We start from the raw sequence: 13,489 nt of genomic DNA, 5'->3' as shown, positions 1-13,489 counted from the left end.
GTGGGCATGCGGCTGAGGAACAGAAAAGCAATGATAAACAACTAAAGAGGAATTAGTGGTAAGGGTGTGGTTCTTTTGAGAGATTTCTGAGGCACATGAAAGAAGGTACCGTTTTTGGATTTGTTTTTAAATGTAAGAATGGTTTGAGTTTGATTACAGGCAAAACAAAAAGTAAGGAAGAAAGACCAAAGATGTAGAAGACGCAAAAAGGCAAGAAGTAGGATGGAGAGCATGGGTGAAGAGATCAGCCTTAGCATGTCTTTCAAAGAGTCAGAATGAATGACTAAAGTTCAGGTGGGGAAAGGGACACTAGAGGAGAGTGCTCCCCAAGTGACCTTACTCCCATTCATAAGACATGGTTGTGAGGTCACTTCCTGGAGGGGATGAGAGAAGAGGATGGAAGTTTGAGACCCAAAAGGGTCTTTATAACTTTGTAAAACACATATATGTACATTAATACAGATCAGAAAGGACCTAGAAATTTAAAAGTGGTTTCACTGGGATCATTGCTTAAATTCTTTTGTAAGAGAACCAAATGGAGCAGATGGTCTCAAGCAGGGCATCAATCATAGGGTAAAAATATGGAAAACAATGATAGAAGCCAAACTTGGTTCTAAATTGTTACTAAATTTCTGTTCCTTTCAGGTTTTTTTTTTTTTAAGTTCTCCTGTATGTTATTCTGAAGGTTAGTATAAAAGGGACATCGTGAAAAGCTAAGAATCACAATATAGACCTCTACAGGCAAGTTTAGCTTCCCAGAGGGAAAACTAACTGAAACATTCAGTTTTGTGTTTTTTCCTGGTAGTTGGCTCCATACCTCTCAAAAGTACGTTCATATCACTGTTTCTTGATTGCTTAATTTTAGACATAAATTAATGGTTTTCAAGACTGATGAGGATTTAGTTTACATTACTTACCTCCCTCCCAACCTCCTTCAAGGATTATAATATTACTACTCTGGATTCTTTTTATAGACTTCCTTTACAGTGTCTAATATTATTTTTTCACCTTTATTTCTTATTGGCTGTCAACAGTAATTCTTGCCTCTCTGGTAGGTAAAATGACAATATTAATTTCCTGTCTTTACTTTTGACTCTCCCCCCACCCTCAACTTTTGTCATCTCTATTCTTACAGTTACATTATCGAAGTTGGTAACATTTGCATTCTATTTTATAACTATTATTCACAGTTACCTCAGCTTTATCAGTTGATACAGTTCACTGTAGATCACAGTTTATACTGTGATCACATTTTCTTACATAGTATTTTGGTTTTTGGTGTTTAATTATTTTTTCCCCTTGTACTTTTGGCCTCTATCATAACCACAATTATTTTACTGTCTTTCATTATATTAAGTATTCTCTAAGTCTTCCTTTTGTTCCAGGAAACTTCTTTGCTTCAATCTGAACTCATTGCTTTCTAATTCTTATATACAGCTCTCATCTTGGGACTTAGCTGCTCTCCTGAACTGAATCCATTATTTTCTAGATTCCATATATGGCAACTATTGCTTTTCGCCTGTCTTAGGTCAGGTTCCCTAGAAGAAATGGAAGTTCTTTATCTTAAACTTTGCGCATAGTATATACATCATAAATATCTTTCCACAGTCTGTAGCTTGTCTTAGTTGGTATTATCTGTTGATACATTCCTAGTTGTATTTCACAACTTAATTCAAGCATACTTTTGTAAGAATTGAATGTTCACCTCCCCCACATCATGATAATTGTTCCATCCTATGAGACACAATAACCATCTCCACGTAACACTGTTTTAACACTTAATCACAGTGCATTCTAGTTGCCTCCATTCAGTTATTCTCCCTTGCAGGAAAATATCTTAGTTTGCTCCAGTACTTACTTAGCCCAGGCTTCGTTAGTGCCCAGTATTTTCTGAAAGAAAGCATACCCTTGAATTTTAGCCATTCCCATTAACTGCTGCTATTCCAGTCTATACTGGTCAAGGTTCTCAATCACAAAGCACTGTCTCCTTTAAGCCGAAAAGGATTTATCAGAAAATACATCAGTTACAAAATTGTGGAAAGGCTAGAGAAACAGTCTTGCAATAATGCCAAGAAACATGCATGTTACAGCAACGGCCTGATAGGCAAAGTGCTGCTGCTGCTTCCGCCGCCACAACCAAACACTAAAAGCTGAGAGTCCAACTTGGATGTAACCACTGTTGTCCCCAGAACTGGACCACTTCTGCTGCTACCTTCCTTTGCAAATGGAAGTTCTGGGAAGAGTCTGTTTTCTGATATCTGCTCCCTCCCATATCCTAAACCGTGCAGATGGATCTGATCTTTGTAGACTAGGTCATACAACTACATCTGAGCTGCAAGAGACGTGGGGGATTTGCATCCTGATTTTTCTATCAGGAGGCAAGACTAATGTAGAAATTTCCCCAAAACAGAAAAGATGACAGGCAAACGAATAGGACAGATGCTGTTATACCTGTGATGCCTCTTCAACACACCACTGCAGTATTGTCTTCCTTAGTGTATGAGAACTTCAGGGAATTCAGTTATTGCCTTACTCATTTCGATGTGACATGCCTCACTCAAAGAGCCTTAGTCTGACTTTGGCTCAGGTCATGATCTCATGGTTCATGACTTCAAGCCCTGCGTTGGGCTCATTAACTGTCAGCGCAGAGCCTCACTTTGGATCCTCTCTGACCCTCCGTCACTTCAGATTCTCAGACCCGCCCCTGGTCCCCCACTCATGTTCTCTCAGAAATAAATAAGAAACATTAAGAGAAGAAAGAAGAAAAAGGCTTAAACTATACAGACAGGTGGTATAGCCAAATAAGTACATTTTTACAGTCCTAATCTTTGAGCTATTCATCCCTTCTGGCTGATCCCTCATTTCATTTTGTTCCTCTTCCAGAATGCTCTTTCAGAAGTCACTCGATTCTTTGTTGGATTTCCACTGAATCCTACAACAGCATAGGCTTGGGCAGTCCAGGGCAGGGACTGAGTAGGTGGGGGAAGAGAAGACTGAAAATTTGATAATGATCTCTTATATAGCACAGTCCACTTTCCAGTACACTTTCTCATTTATTTCATTTGAACCCTTCAATACACATCTAAGTTGCTGATTAAAAGAAGACAGGCTCAGGTTCCTCACTATTGGAGTTTACAGATAAGCCAGGGGAGGAGGCCAGAATGATCTACGTAGTAATAGTCTGAAATTAGAGACATCAGTATGAATTCATGGACAGCTTAATATAAATATAGGCTGCTACATATAGAAATGAGTATAGATATCTCTACATACACGTCAGTATATGTATGTTCTATGTTCTTGCTCTGTGACTGACAGATCCAAGAAGCAACAATACCCCAGTAACAATGAGTCCCAGATCTTTGTTTCTAATACCATTCCCCAGTGAAAGGAACCAGAGCTCCTCAGAGAAATGGCTGATTCTAGGACTGGACAGGAAATATATAAGATGAATCTATAGTATCTTGTAGTGCTAGAAAGTAAGGAAGTACTTTAAAACACAAAGCAAAAAACAAAAAAACCCCACACACAATAATGCAGGTGTGTGTCAAAGGGATGGACACAGGAACCAATGCAAAACTCCCAGTGGCCAAAGCTTGAATGATTTGAGCAACAAAAAGTATGAGATTATAACCCAGAGTATAAATATATCCATGAATCCATACTGATATAAATAAATGATTGAATAAATGAGTAAGATGAGACAAATTACCCATGGAAAAGAATTCCAAATTTATGTAAGTACTCTGTCCTCAAGGAGGTGGGAGCATAACTCCCCACTCTTGAAGCATGGCCTCTATAGAGGGATTTCATTCAAGAGTACAGAAAGGGGTCTGTGTGTTAGTTTGCTAGGGCTGTCATAACAAAGTACCACAGTCTGGATGGCCTAAACAACATTTATTTTTTCACAGTTCCGGAGGCTGGAAGTCCAAGATCAAGGTATTAGCAAGTGTGGTTTCTTCTGGGGCCTTTCCCCTTGGCTTGCAGTTGTGTCTCTCCCTGTGTCTTCACATGGTCATCTCTGCACATGTTTGTGCACTAATTTCCTCTTCTAAAGACATCAATCATTGGATGAAGGCCCAAATGACCTCATTTTAAATTAATTGCCTCTTTAAAGACACTCTCAAGATACAGTCACATTGTGAGTTACTGAGGGTTAGAACTGAAAATAAGGATTTTGAGGAGATACAATTCAGCCTATAACAGGGAAAATGGTAACTTTACAATGGAGACACTTGGCAAACACTACCTGAGCCAGATGGTCTAGGTCAATATCAATAGTAATATCATGTTGATAGTATGGCCCTTGATTTGATGTGATGAAATGGCACGCTCCCTCACACTCACACGAAAAAAAGCCCAGTCTAAGCAAGACAAATCCCAACTGAGGAATGTTCTACAACATACTTGATCTTACTACCCAAAACTGTCATCAAAAACAAGGGAAGAACTGTCATCCAAGAAGATCCACATGAGATGATTAAATGTAGATCCTGGAACAGAAAAGGAAATGAGGTAAAAACTAAGGAAATTTGAATAAAGTGTGGACTTTAATTAATGATAATATGCCAGTATTAATTCATTGATTGTAACAAATATACTATACTAAGATAATAATAAGGTAAAATGGTTGCAGGATGTCTTAATCTATTCAAGCTACTATAACAAAATACCATAGACTGGATGGCTTAACAACAGAAATTTCTCACAATTCTGGAGGCTGGGAAGCCCAAGATCAAGGTGCTGACACCTTGGTGTCTGGTGACACAGTATCTTCACATGGTAGAAGGGGTGAGGGATCTTTCTGGGGTCTCTTTTATAAGGGCACTAATGCCATTCATGAAGTCTCCACCCTTATTACCTAATCACCTTCCAAAGCCCACACCTCCTACTACCATCACCTTGGGGGGGGGGGTAGGATTTCAATATATGAATTAGGCAGGGGTAGGGATAGGAGGGTGGCAGAGGTATAAACATTCAATTCATTGCCCAGGTGTATGACAACTTTGTATTATCTTTGCAATTTTTTCTATAAATATAAAACAAATTAAAAGTTTATTTAGGGCACCTGGGTGGCTCAGTTGGTTAAGCATCTGACTTTGACTCAGGTCATGACCTCGTGTTTCGTGAGTTGGAGCCCTGCATCGGGCGTTGGGCTAACCTCTCAGAGCCTGCTTGGGATTCTCTCCTTGTTTCTGTCCCTCCCCTGCCTAGTGTTCTCTCTCTGTCTCTCCACCCCCCTTCAAAAATAAATAAACTTTTAAGAAGCGTATTTAAAGAACAAAACAAAAGAAGGCTCACATGGGCTAGGTGGCTTAGTACCACATTAGAACTAGGACTAGAATCAAGGTCATTTTAATCTAAGTCATTTTGACTACTGAGGAGCTTCCATCACTACCACATGGAAGAAAGTAGGTGTACTTAAAATCAAGTAATTCACGAAGATCAGGGTAGTATAAAGCAGGTGAATGCTATGGATATGAGTAGAAAGCATTTCAAGATCCAGAACATCAGCTGATGGGGGAATCTGGTACCAAAGAACCAGGCATAGAGATGCAGAGGCTAGTCAAATAGCTGGTGGTCAGGGCACAGGGAGAACACTGGGAACAAAGGGCCAGAGATCACACAGATATTTTAGGACACATAAGATTAGAATCTAGAATTAGAATAATAGGTACTGAGACTAAAAATAATTGCACCTTTTGAGTTAAGTACTATACTTTTAATCCTCCTTGCCTTGGGAGTCTTAAAGTGTGCCTAGGCCTAAATTCAGGTGGGAGGGAGCTAGAAAAACTGGCTGGGGTTGGAGAAGCGAAGGGGTGGGGAGCTAGTAGTTCCTGATGCCTGCCTTCCATCTTTCAAAAGTCTTCTAGGTCTTACTCTATTCTTAATTTTGGCTTTGCTTCATAGCCTAGTTCCCTTATACTATTCTTTTATATATCCTTTGATAATAAAAGACCTCTCATACATATCATTATTTGGATCTTCCAGTGAACTATTTGGGGTTCTTTCCCACCCATTCAAATGTCACCCGTGCCCTAGGGTTTAGTCCTCTGAAACACTAAATATTAGGATATATAAATGCCAACTAATTAACCAGTAACACAGTGTTTTGCCTCTGCTTCTAGAATAGGCTAGTCTTACAGAATCAGAATTACTACTTTTTTAAAAAATGTATTTATTTAGTTTGAGAGAGAGAGTGCTTGAACAGGGGAGTGGCAGAAAGAGACAGAATCCCAAGGAGGCTTTGCACCACCAGTGTAGAGCCCGATGTGGAGCTCAAACTCATGAACTATGAGATCATGACCTGAACCAAAACTAGGAATCAGATGCTTAACCGACTGAACCACCCAGGCACCCCTAGAATTACTATTTTCTATGATCATGCAGCATGGACTGCCCCTTCCCCAGCTACTCATTATAGTGAGCTCCCCCAGGTCAAATGCCATATTTCATTAATTTCTGTCTTTATTATTTTAAGTGCTGGCACATAATAGGCCCTCCATCAAATTATTTTTTTCAATTTGAATAAAGCAATGACCACCCTACTAAATTGCTAGCCTCCCACATTCTGTTTTCGGTTTAGTTTTTCTTCATTGTACACAGCTATGGGTTGAATTGTGTCCCCTCCCCACCTCTAAAAGATGCTTAAGTCCTTTCTACTCCTAGTCCTTGTGAATGAGACCTTATTGGAAATAGGGTCTTTGTAAATGATCATGTTAAGATGAGGTCATTAGGCTGGGCCCTAATCCAACATGACTGTGGCCTTATAAAAATGTGAAACTTAGACACAGACACACATGCACACGGGGAGAATGCCATGTAAAAATGAAGACTGAGATTGGGGTGAGCAGCAGAATCCAATGAATGTCAAAGACTGTAAGCAAACCACTGGGATATAGGAGAGAGGCCTGGAACAGTCTCTCTCCCAGCTTCTGGAAGGAACCAACTCTGCCAACACTTAGATCGAAGACTTCTAGCCTCCAGATCATACAGCACATTACAGTTTAAGCCATGCTATTTGTGGTGCTTTATTAGTGCAATCTCAGCAAATGAATACTTGTCGTCTTTCCCTTCTACCTTTATCATTGTCTCCCTGATTAGAATATAAGCTCCTTGAGGTCAGAGATTTTATCTGTGTTGTTCACTCACAAGTGAACATGTAAAACAGTGTCTGGCACATAATAACTCTCAATATTTGTTGCAAAAAGTGATACAAATGTTTTGTAAGAGAGGGATTTTTCACATTAACTTGGGCATTGTTTTTATTTGAGACAAACTACATGAAAATGTTCCCAATTACAAAGTGATAATTGAGAACTTCATTAACTTCAAATATACAATGACATCTGGCAACTCTTTAGGAGGGAGGAATCCTAAATCCTGGAAAGTTGTAACTATTGCTAGTTTCCATACTTCACTAATGACAAAGTGCTTGGAACTGTGAATATATGTGATTAAAGTAAGGGAGGTCAGCCATCTGGGTTTCCTTGTTGCTTCTTTTGGCTTTTAAGCCTACTCTTTTTCTGAATGAGGTAAAGTCAAGTCAAGGGTAGAGAATCCTTCTCCTCTTCCTCATCTCCACTACCTTTCTCTTACTGTGGCCCCCAAAATTTGGGTGGTTGAATGCACGTGTTTAGGAATTAGAAGACAATAATTCTAGTTTTTTGTCTCTCTGTCAAAAAAAAAAAAAAAGTCTCATCTATGAGACCCTTTGTAAAGCTTTTTCTCAATATAGGGGAAGAAAAAGTTTTCCTCAACCCTTTTGGAGTCCCTAGCTGTGTATAAAAATTAAACTGACAAAGACCGATTAAGAGGAGAAGTGACATATGTATTTATGTTGTTTTCTGTGACACAGGAGCATTGACCCAAAGAAATGGCAAAACCTATTTGCTTTTACGGTAGGTTGAACAAAGAGAAGCAATTGTGGAAAAGTGACTAAACTCTGTGGGGAGGCGAATGGTAGGTAAGAATTACTTTAACAAAGGTTTGTTGGTGCAGAATTCTCTTGGTCTCAGCTTCTCCTTGATGATAAGAATGTTACTTTCCTTCTGGTATAGGGAGGACATCTTTCCTATAGGAATTTCATGTCCTTCTTTTAAGAAAAAGAATGTTTTTCTTGTATTTGCTGTTTTTCAAGCGCTCTGAACTCAAAATAGTTGGTATGCCAAAGCAGCATACCCTGGGGTGTATGCCGTAAACTCCTTCATCAACATTTCTCAACAGTCCTGAGAGGTAAGTATTATCCGAGGATGAGGAAACAGAGTGGTTACCACCTTACACAAGGCATGAAGAATTTATAAGAGGTAGAATTCAAGCCTCCTAAATCTCAATCCAGTGCCCTTCCTGTTGTACTGGTGATAGCTACACATTTTCCCTTTTTGTGTCTGGACAAACAAAGGGTGGGACCCCAAAACATGAAAGAGATGTGATTTTAAAATTGGAAGGAACAGAGAATTCTGTGGGTCTTTGGATTCTGTAGCCATTACCTATGGCATCTCTGAGGGGATTGTGAACAGTAAGGGAAAGACAAGCTTGAATTCCAGGGAGTGAGGACTGGCCCTAAGCCCTCCCCCCACATATCAATGGTCTTCCTTCACATACACATGCTGGATACACACCGGGGCCAGCCTTGAGACATGGTCTTGATAGAACCCATCTCAGATTGCCAGGACAGGCATTTCAGAATTCAAAGAAATAAGATGAGAATAATAAGAGGCTGGGATTAAAAAAATATGGAGATTAGTCAGCCAGGAGTGAAAGTGGGGGTGCAGAGCAGGTAGAAGGTGAAGACAGTATGGGCACAGGGGGTTGGGGGTGGGGAAAGACCACATTCTTGGGCTTGATGTGCAAGAATAACAGTGAGCAGATTGAATGGCACTCCTGAGACTCCTTTGACCTTTTGATACAGAGTTAATTTGCAGTATGGACTTTGTACAAAAGCCCCTGCAATCTTCAGGTGGCATCCGGATAGCTTCTGGTGGCACCATGGAACGGATAATCACCAGCGGCAACAGGACTGGGTCGGAAAGGCAGTGGCACCTTGGCAAACACACAGACTTAGCAGAGGTAGGCACCTGGGCTGCCCCCCTGGGGGCATCTTGTTTCAAGAAACGATGCCCGGGCTGATGCCCAAGTGTTAGGGTGATTTTGGTGATCATCTATCCCAGATTACTGGTCCTCACTGTCCAGCTCCCAGTTCGCTGCTCCTAACAGGATCTTCTGGGAGTTCTAGGTTGTTCTGTGGACTTCGAAGAAGCCTCCTCCCAAATCGTTTCTCTAAAATTGCCTGGAAGGATAGGAAAAGCATCTGGAGACTCCTAGTCGTTTACCTGGACACACGCAGTGACACCATCTATCGCCGCCCCTCTCGGTGGCTGGGCCATTCTGCACCGCCCAGGGCTCGCTGTAGGGGAGAAGGGACGTCCGGGGTGCCACGCGCCCCCGGGGCAGGTGTGCCGCGAAAGAGTGGCCGGGGCGGGCTTCCGGGCCTCTGCGGCGCTGGCTAGCAGGGCAAGGATGCTCGGAGCCGGCAGCCGAGGGGAGGCAGCGTGAGCCGGAGAGAGCCCTGAGCAGCCGCTGTGGCAGCGCCGGAGCGCAGCCTCCTCCCGCTCCCACAATGCACAGGGCGGCGGCGGCGGCGGCAGCGGCAGCATCACCGGCCGCCCAGGGGGCTGCGGCTGCGACCCCGAGGACCCCGGGCACGCGGAGCGCTCGCGCCTGCTCGTGGCGAGCCCGGGAGTGATGGCGAGGTCTCCGCGGGCCGCCCGCGCCTGAGGCGCCCCGCCCCGCCCCGCCCGCCGCTGCCCGCCCCGCCCGGCCCTGCCCCGCGCGCAGCCGGCGGCTGCCTGGGCGCTTCCTAGTTGGCGCGGGCGGCCGCCCAGGCGAGGTGCGGCCTCCGCTCAGGCGGGGGGCGTCGGCGCCGCGGGGCCCCGCCATGGCAGCGTCCGAGCTCTACACAAAGGTGAGGCGCCGCGGGGAGGGGGCCGCGCGGCCCGGCACCCCCCGCTGTGGGGCTAGGGAGGGGCGGGGGCGCGGGGGCCGGCGCGGCTGCACCACCCCTTCCCGATCATTTCAAAACCCCCGGCCCGGCCCGCCTGCCGCAGAGGCGCCTTCCTCTTTCGGGCGCTCGGGGCGCAGGCCTGCCTTGGGGGTCTCTCTGGCCCCTGCCACGCTTCCTGGGCGGGGTGCTCAGCGTGTTTCTGATTGGAAAGGGGGGGCCGCCGCCAGGATTGCCCTGCCCGCCGGTTTGGTTTCGGAAAACGCCTGGTTGCGGGAGATGCTTGATCGGGTGGATCAGATGGTCCCTCCCTTGGGCACAGGCGCTTAAAATAACGTCTTGTGTTGGTATGCGGTGCCACTTCTGCCGCCAGCCAGCCTTTCTGTGAGATTATTTGGAGTCCTGCAAACACGGTCGCCAGTCGATTTTTCACCCCTGAAGCCGGGTTTCACATTGCTTCCCTGGGGGTGGTGAGCCCTTGAAGATGCAGCCGGATAAATGCGAGATGATTCATGGGCTCGGATGCTCGGCTCTCATTTGTCCCTGGGAGTTTGCTACCTACGTGAATCCCTTAGAGCCTTGTTATGCTCCATGGCTTCACCATCCTCTGGGGCGAGCCTTAAGGAAAGTGGCAACCTTTTCTTTCTTACACTGACATCAGTATTCTCCGGGTCTGGTAATCTATGAATGGCATATTTTGGAAAACTGCCCCTTTGAACGCTTATGAAAATTTGTCTTGGGCGGTGTGGTGCTTTGTGAATGTATGTAGTCATGGCATTTTATACTATAACTCCAGTGTACGTAGGTGTTTTGCTAACTGTTAATTACCCTTAATTCCAGTTAACAGAATTGCCTTAACTTTTCAAGTTCACGTTTGTGGCAGAATCTCCATTTAGGATCTTAGAATCATTGCTTCCAAATGTGATGCAAAGTAAACCCAGGACCCAAGTTGCAGCATGTTATAGAAGAAGTCTGAACCCACCATCAAGAGACCTGGATTCTGGCCCAGGCCATTTCACTTACGGTGTGACCTTGGGCAAGTCACTTAACTTCTTTTGTTTGGTTGTCTCATATCTGTAAATGGAGTTAATTACACCTGCCCGACATCTCTTACAAGGCTGTTGTGAGATCAGACCTAGTAATAGATGGGAAAGCTTTTGCAGCCTGTGAATTTCTCAACAAATATGAGGTATATGATTAATTTCTTCAACCATGAAATGAGGAGTTTGCTTGAAACACTCTTTAGGTCCCCTTTTTTTTTTCCCAGCCATACATTTAAAGACTTCACAGTAGGAACTTCTCTCTAAACCCGGTAATTTTCTTAGGCATTGTAGGCCTCTAATGTATGAATGAATGCAATTAGGAACTGATTCGGTTACTTTATTAATAAACATTGATCCAGTGCTAACTATGTGCCAGGTACTGCTCTAAGTGCTTTACAAATAATAACTCGTTTATTCCTCATAATGAACGTATGAGGGTAGGTACTGAGAAGTGCCATGAAGAGATACAGGTCTGTAAACATTCCTTAGTTCCTTTGTATAGCCTTCTACTCTTCACTGTGGTGAGGAGTCCATCAGTGAGCTGCCTAATTGTGGGCTGCTTAACTAGAGACTGGATAATAAATTGCTCTTGGTGTTAAATCAGCTTTTTTTCTCCCAAGATAATTTTGAAGAAAAAAAAAAGTTTTTAAATACTGTGATTTTTAAATTGCAAGGATTTGAGTTTTGGTCATAGCTTCATCACACACTGTTAAAATTTGGCTTTTAGGCATTGTAAAGACAGACTGGTTTAGACATCAAAAGTGAGTTGAGCTTAAATTGCCTTCTAAATACATTTATGCCTAAGTATAATCTCCTCACTTGGCTATTTGTTGGCTAATTCTTTTTGTGAATGGGCCTTAGCTTAATGGTGGGCCAGAATATTTATTGAGCACCTCTTGGGTGCCAGGTACTTTATTTAATATTGAGAGGTTCTAACAATGAACAAGACACAGCCCTTTCCCACACAGGGCTCACAGTCTGTTTCCTATATTCTTGACCTACTTTGAATATCCAGGAGCATAAATAACCTGTTGTTACCTCCATAGCAGGGAGACAGCTGGTGTGGTATTTATTAGTAGAAATTAGGGAATGGGTTGGGACGTGGGGAAGGTTGGATGATTCTAGAGATAGAAGCTTGGGTAGTGATTATTAGAGGAAGAGGGAAATCATTAGAGGTAAATCAATGGATAAACACAAGGATTTTTCCCTCACAGAGGATTATAGGGAAGGAAGTTCTGGAGTAGATTATAAGGAAAGATGTATTAGTGACATGCCATAATTATGGTATTCAACGTAGTGGTTAAATCTGAAAAGTGCCCTTTTAAAAAATGTCATTCAGAGTTTAAAGGCAGATTTTGATATGTGATACATATCAGCTCGCATAACAGTGAAAGGCAAGAGATCATTCAGTTTATTCTTTGTAGCTAAAATGATAATGGTTTTCTCATAGTAAGTTATCAGGGCTTCCATTTTGTAAATTTTTCCAGCAGCATAAACATTTTAAGGACAATAGCTAGATTCCCAGGATATAACATTTCTGGAAACTAACATTTTGGTTAAAATGTTTTTATTTTATTTTATTTTATTTTTAAGTTTATTCTGAGAGAGAGAGAGAGAGAGAGAGAAAGCACAGGGGCAGGGGCAGAGAGAGAGAGAGAAGGAGAGAGAATCCCAAGCAGGCTTCGCTGGCAGCACAGAGCCCGACTCAGGGCTCCAGCCCACAACCCATGAGATCATGACCTGAGCCAAAATCAAGAGTCAGATGCTTAACTGACTGAGCCACCCAGGCACCCCTGTTTGTTGGTTTTTAAGATAAAGGCTTTATTGAGATATAATTTACATACCATGCAACTCCCAATTTAAAGTGTACGATTCTTTTTTTTAATTTTTTTAATGTTTATTTATTTTTTTGAGAGAGTAAGCGAGCAGGGGAGGGGCCAAGAGAGAGGCAGACACAGAATCCAAAGCAGGTGCCAGGTTCTGAGCTGTCAGCACAGAACCCACGTGGGGTTCGAACTCACAAATGGTGAGATCATGACCTGAGCTGAAGCCGGATGCTTAACCGACTGAGCCACCCAGGTGCCCCTAAAGTGTACATTTCTTAAATAAGTAAACATTAAAAAAACCCCAAAAAACAAAAAGCTTTCACGTTCTCTTTCTCAAAATAAATAAATAAACATTAAAAAAAAATAAAGTTTACAATTCAGGGGCCGCCTGGGTGGCTCAGTCGGTTGAGCATCCGACTCTTGATTTCTGCTCAGGTCATAATTGCAGGGTCATGGGATGGAGCCCTGCATCACGCTCTGTGGAGCCTGATTAAAATTCTCTCTCTCCTTCTCCCTCTGCCCCTCTTGTGTGTTTGTGTGTGTGTACTCTCTCTCAAAAAAATAATATAATTCAGAGATATTTAGTATAATCACAGTCGTGGGTCAGTTTGTGTTTAGAT

The 13,489-nt window shown here is 42.9% G+C and overlaps 1 protein-coding gene across 5 annotated transcripts in view; it reads left to right on the top strand.

Moving 5' to 3' along the window:
• Nucleotides 1-9,806: 9,806 nt before the first annotated feature.
• MYO5A (myosin VA) overlaps nt 9,807-13,489 on the top strand; it is a 197,262-nt gene continuing 193,579 nt past the window's right edge. For 4 of the 5 annotated variants that reach the window (XM_086710706.1, XM_086710709.1, XM_086710708.1 and 1 more), the window contains exon 1: nt 9,807-9,964. In XM_086710706.1, coding sequence (XP_086566832.1) covers nt 9,938-9,964 — 27 coding nt within the window. In that variant the 5' untranslated portion in view covers nt 9,807-9,937. The remainder of the gene's footprint in view (nt 9,965-13,489) is intronic. The other variant, XM_086710710.1, reaches the window with a different exon arrangement.

Source organism: Puma concolor, chromosome B3 (assembly GCF_028749965.1).
Source record: "Puma concolor isolate L17-30 chromosome B3, mPumCon1.1.hap2, whole genome shotgun sequence".
NCBI classification, from domain to species: Eukaryota; Metazoa; Chordata; class Mammalia; order Carnivora; family Felidae; genus Puma; species Puma concolor.
Note: the sequence above shows the minus strand (reverse complement) of the source record. Positions and strands in the feature narration are given on the sequence as shown.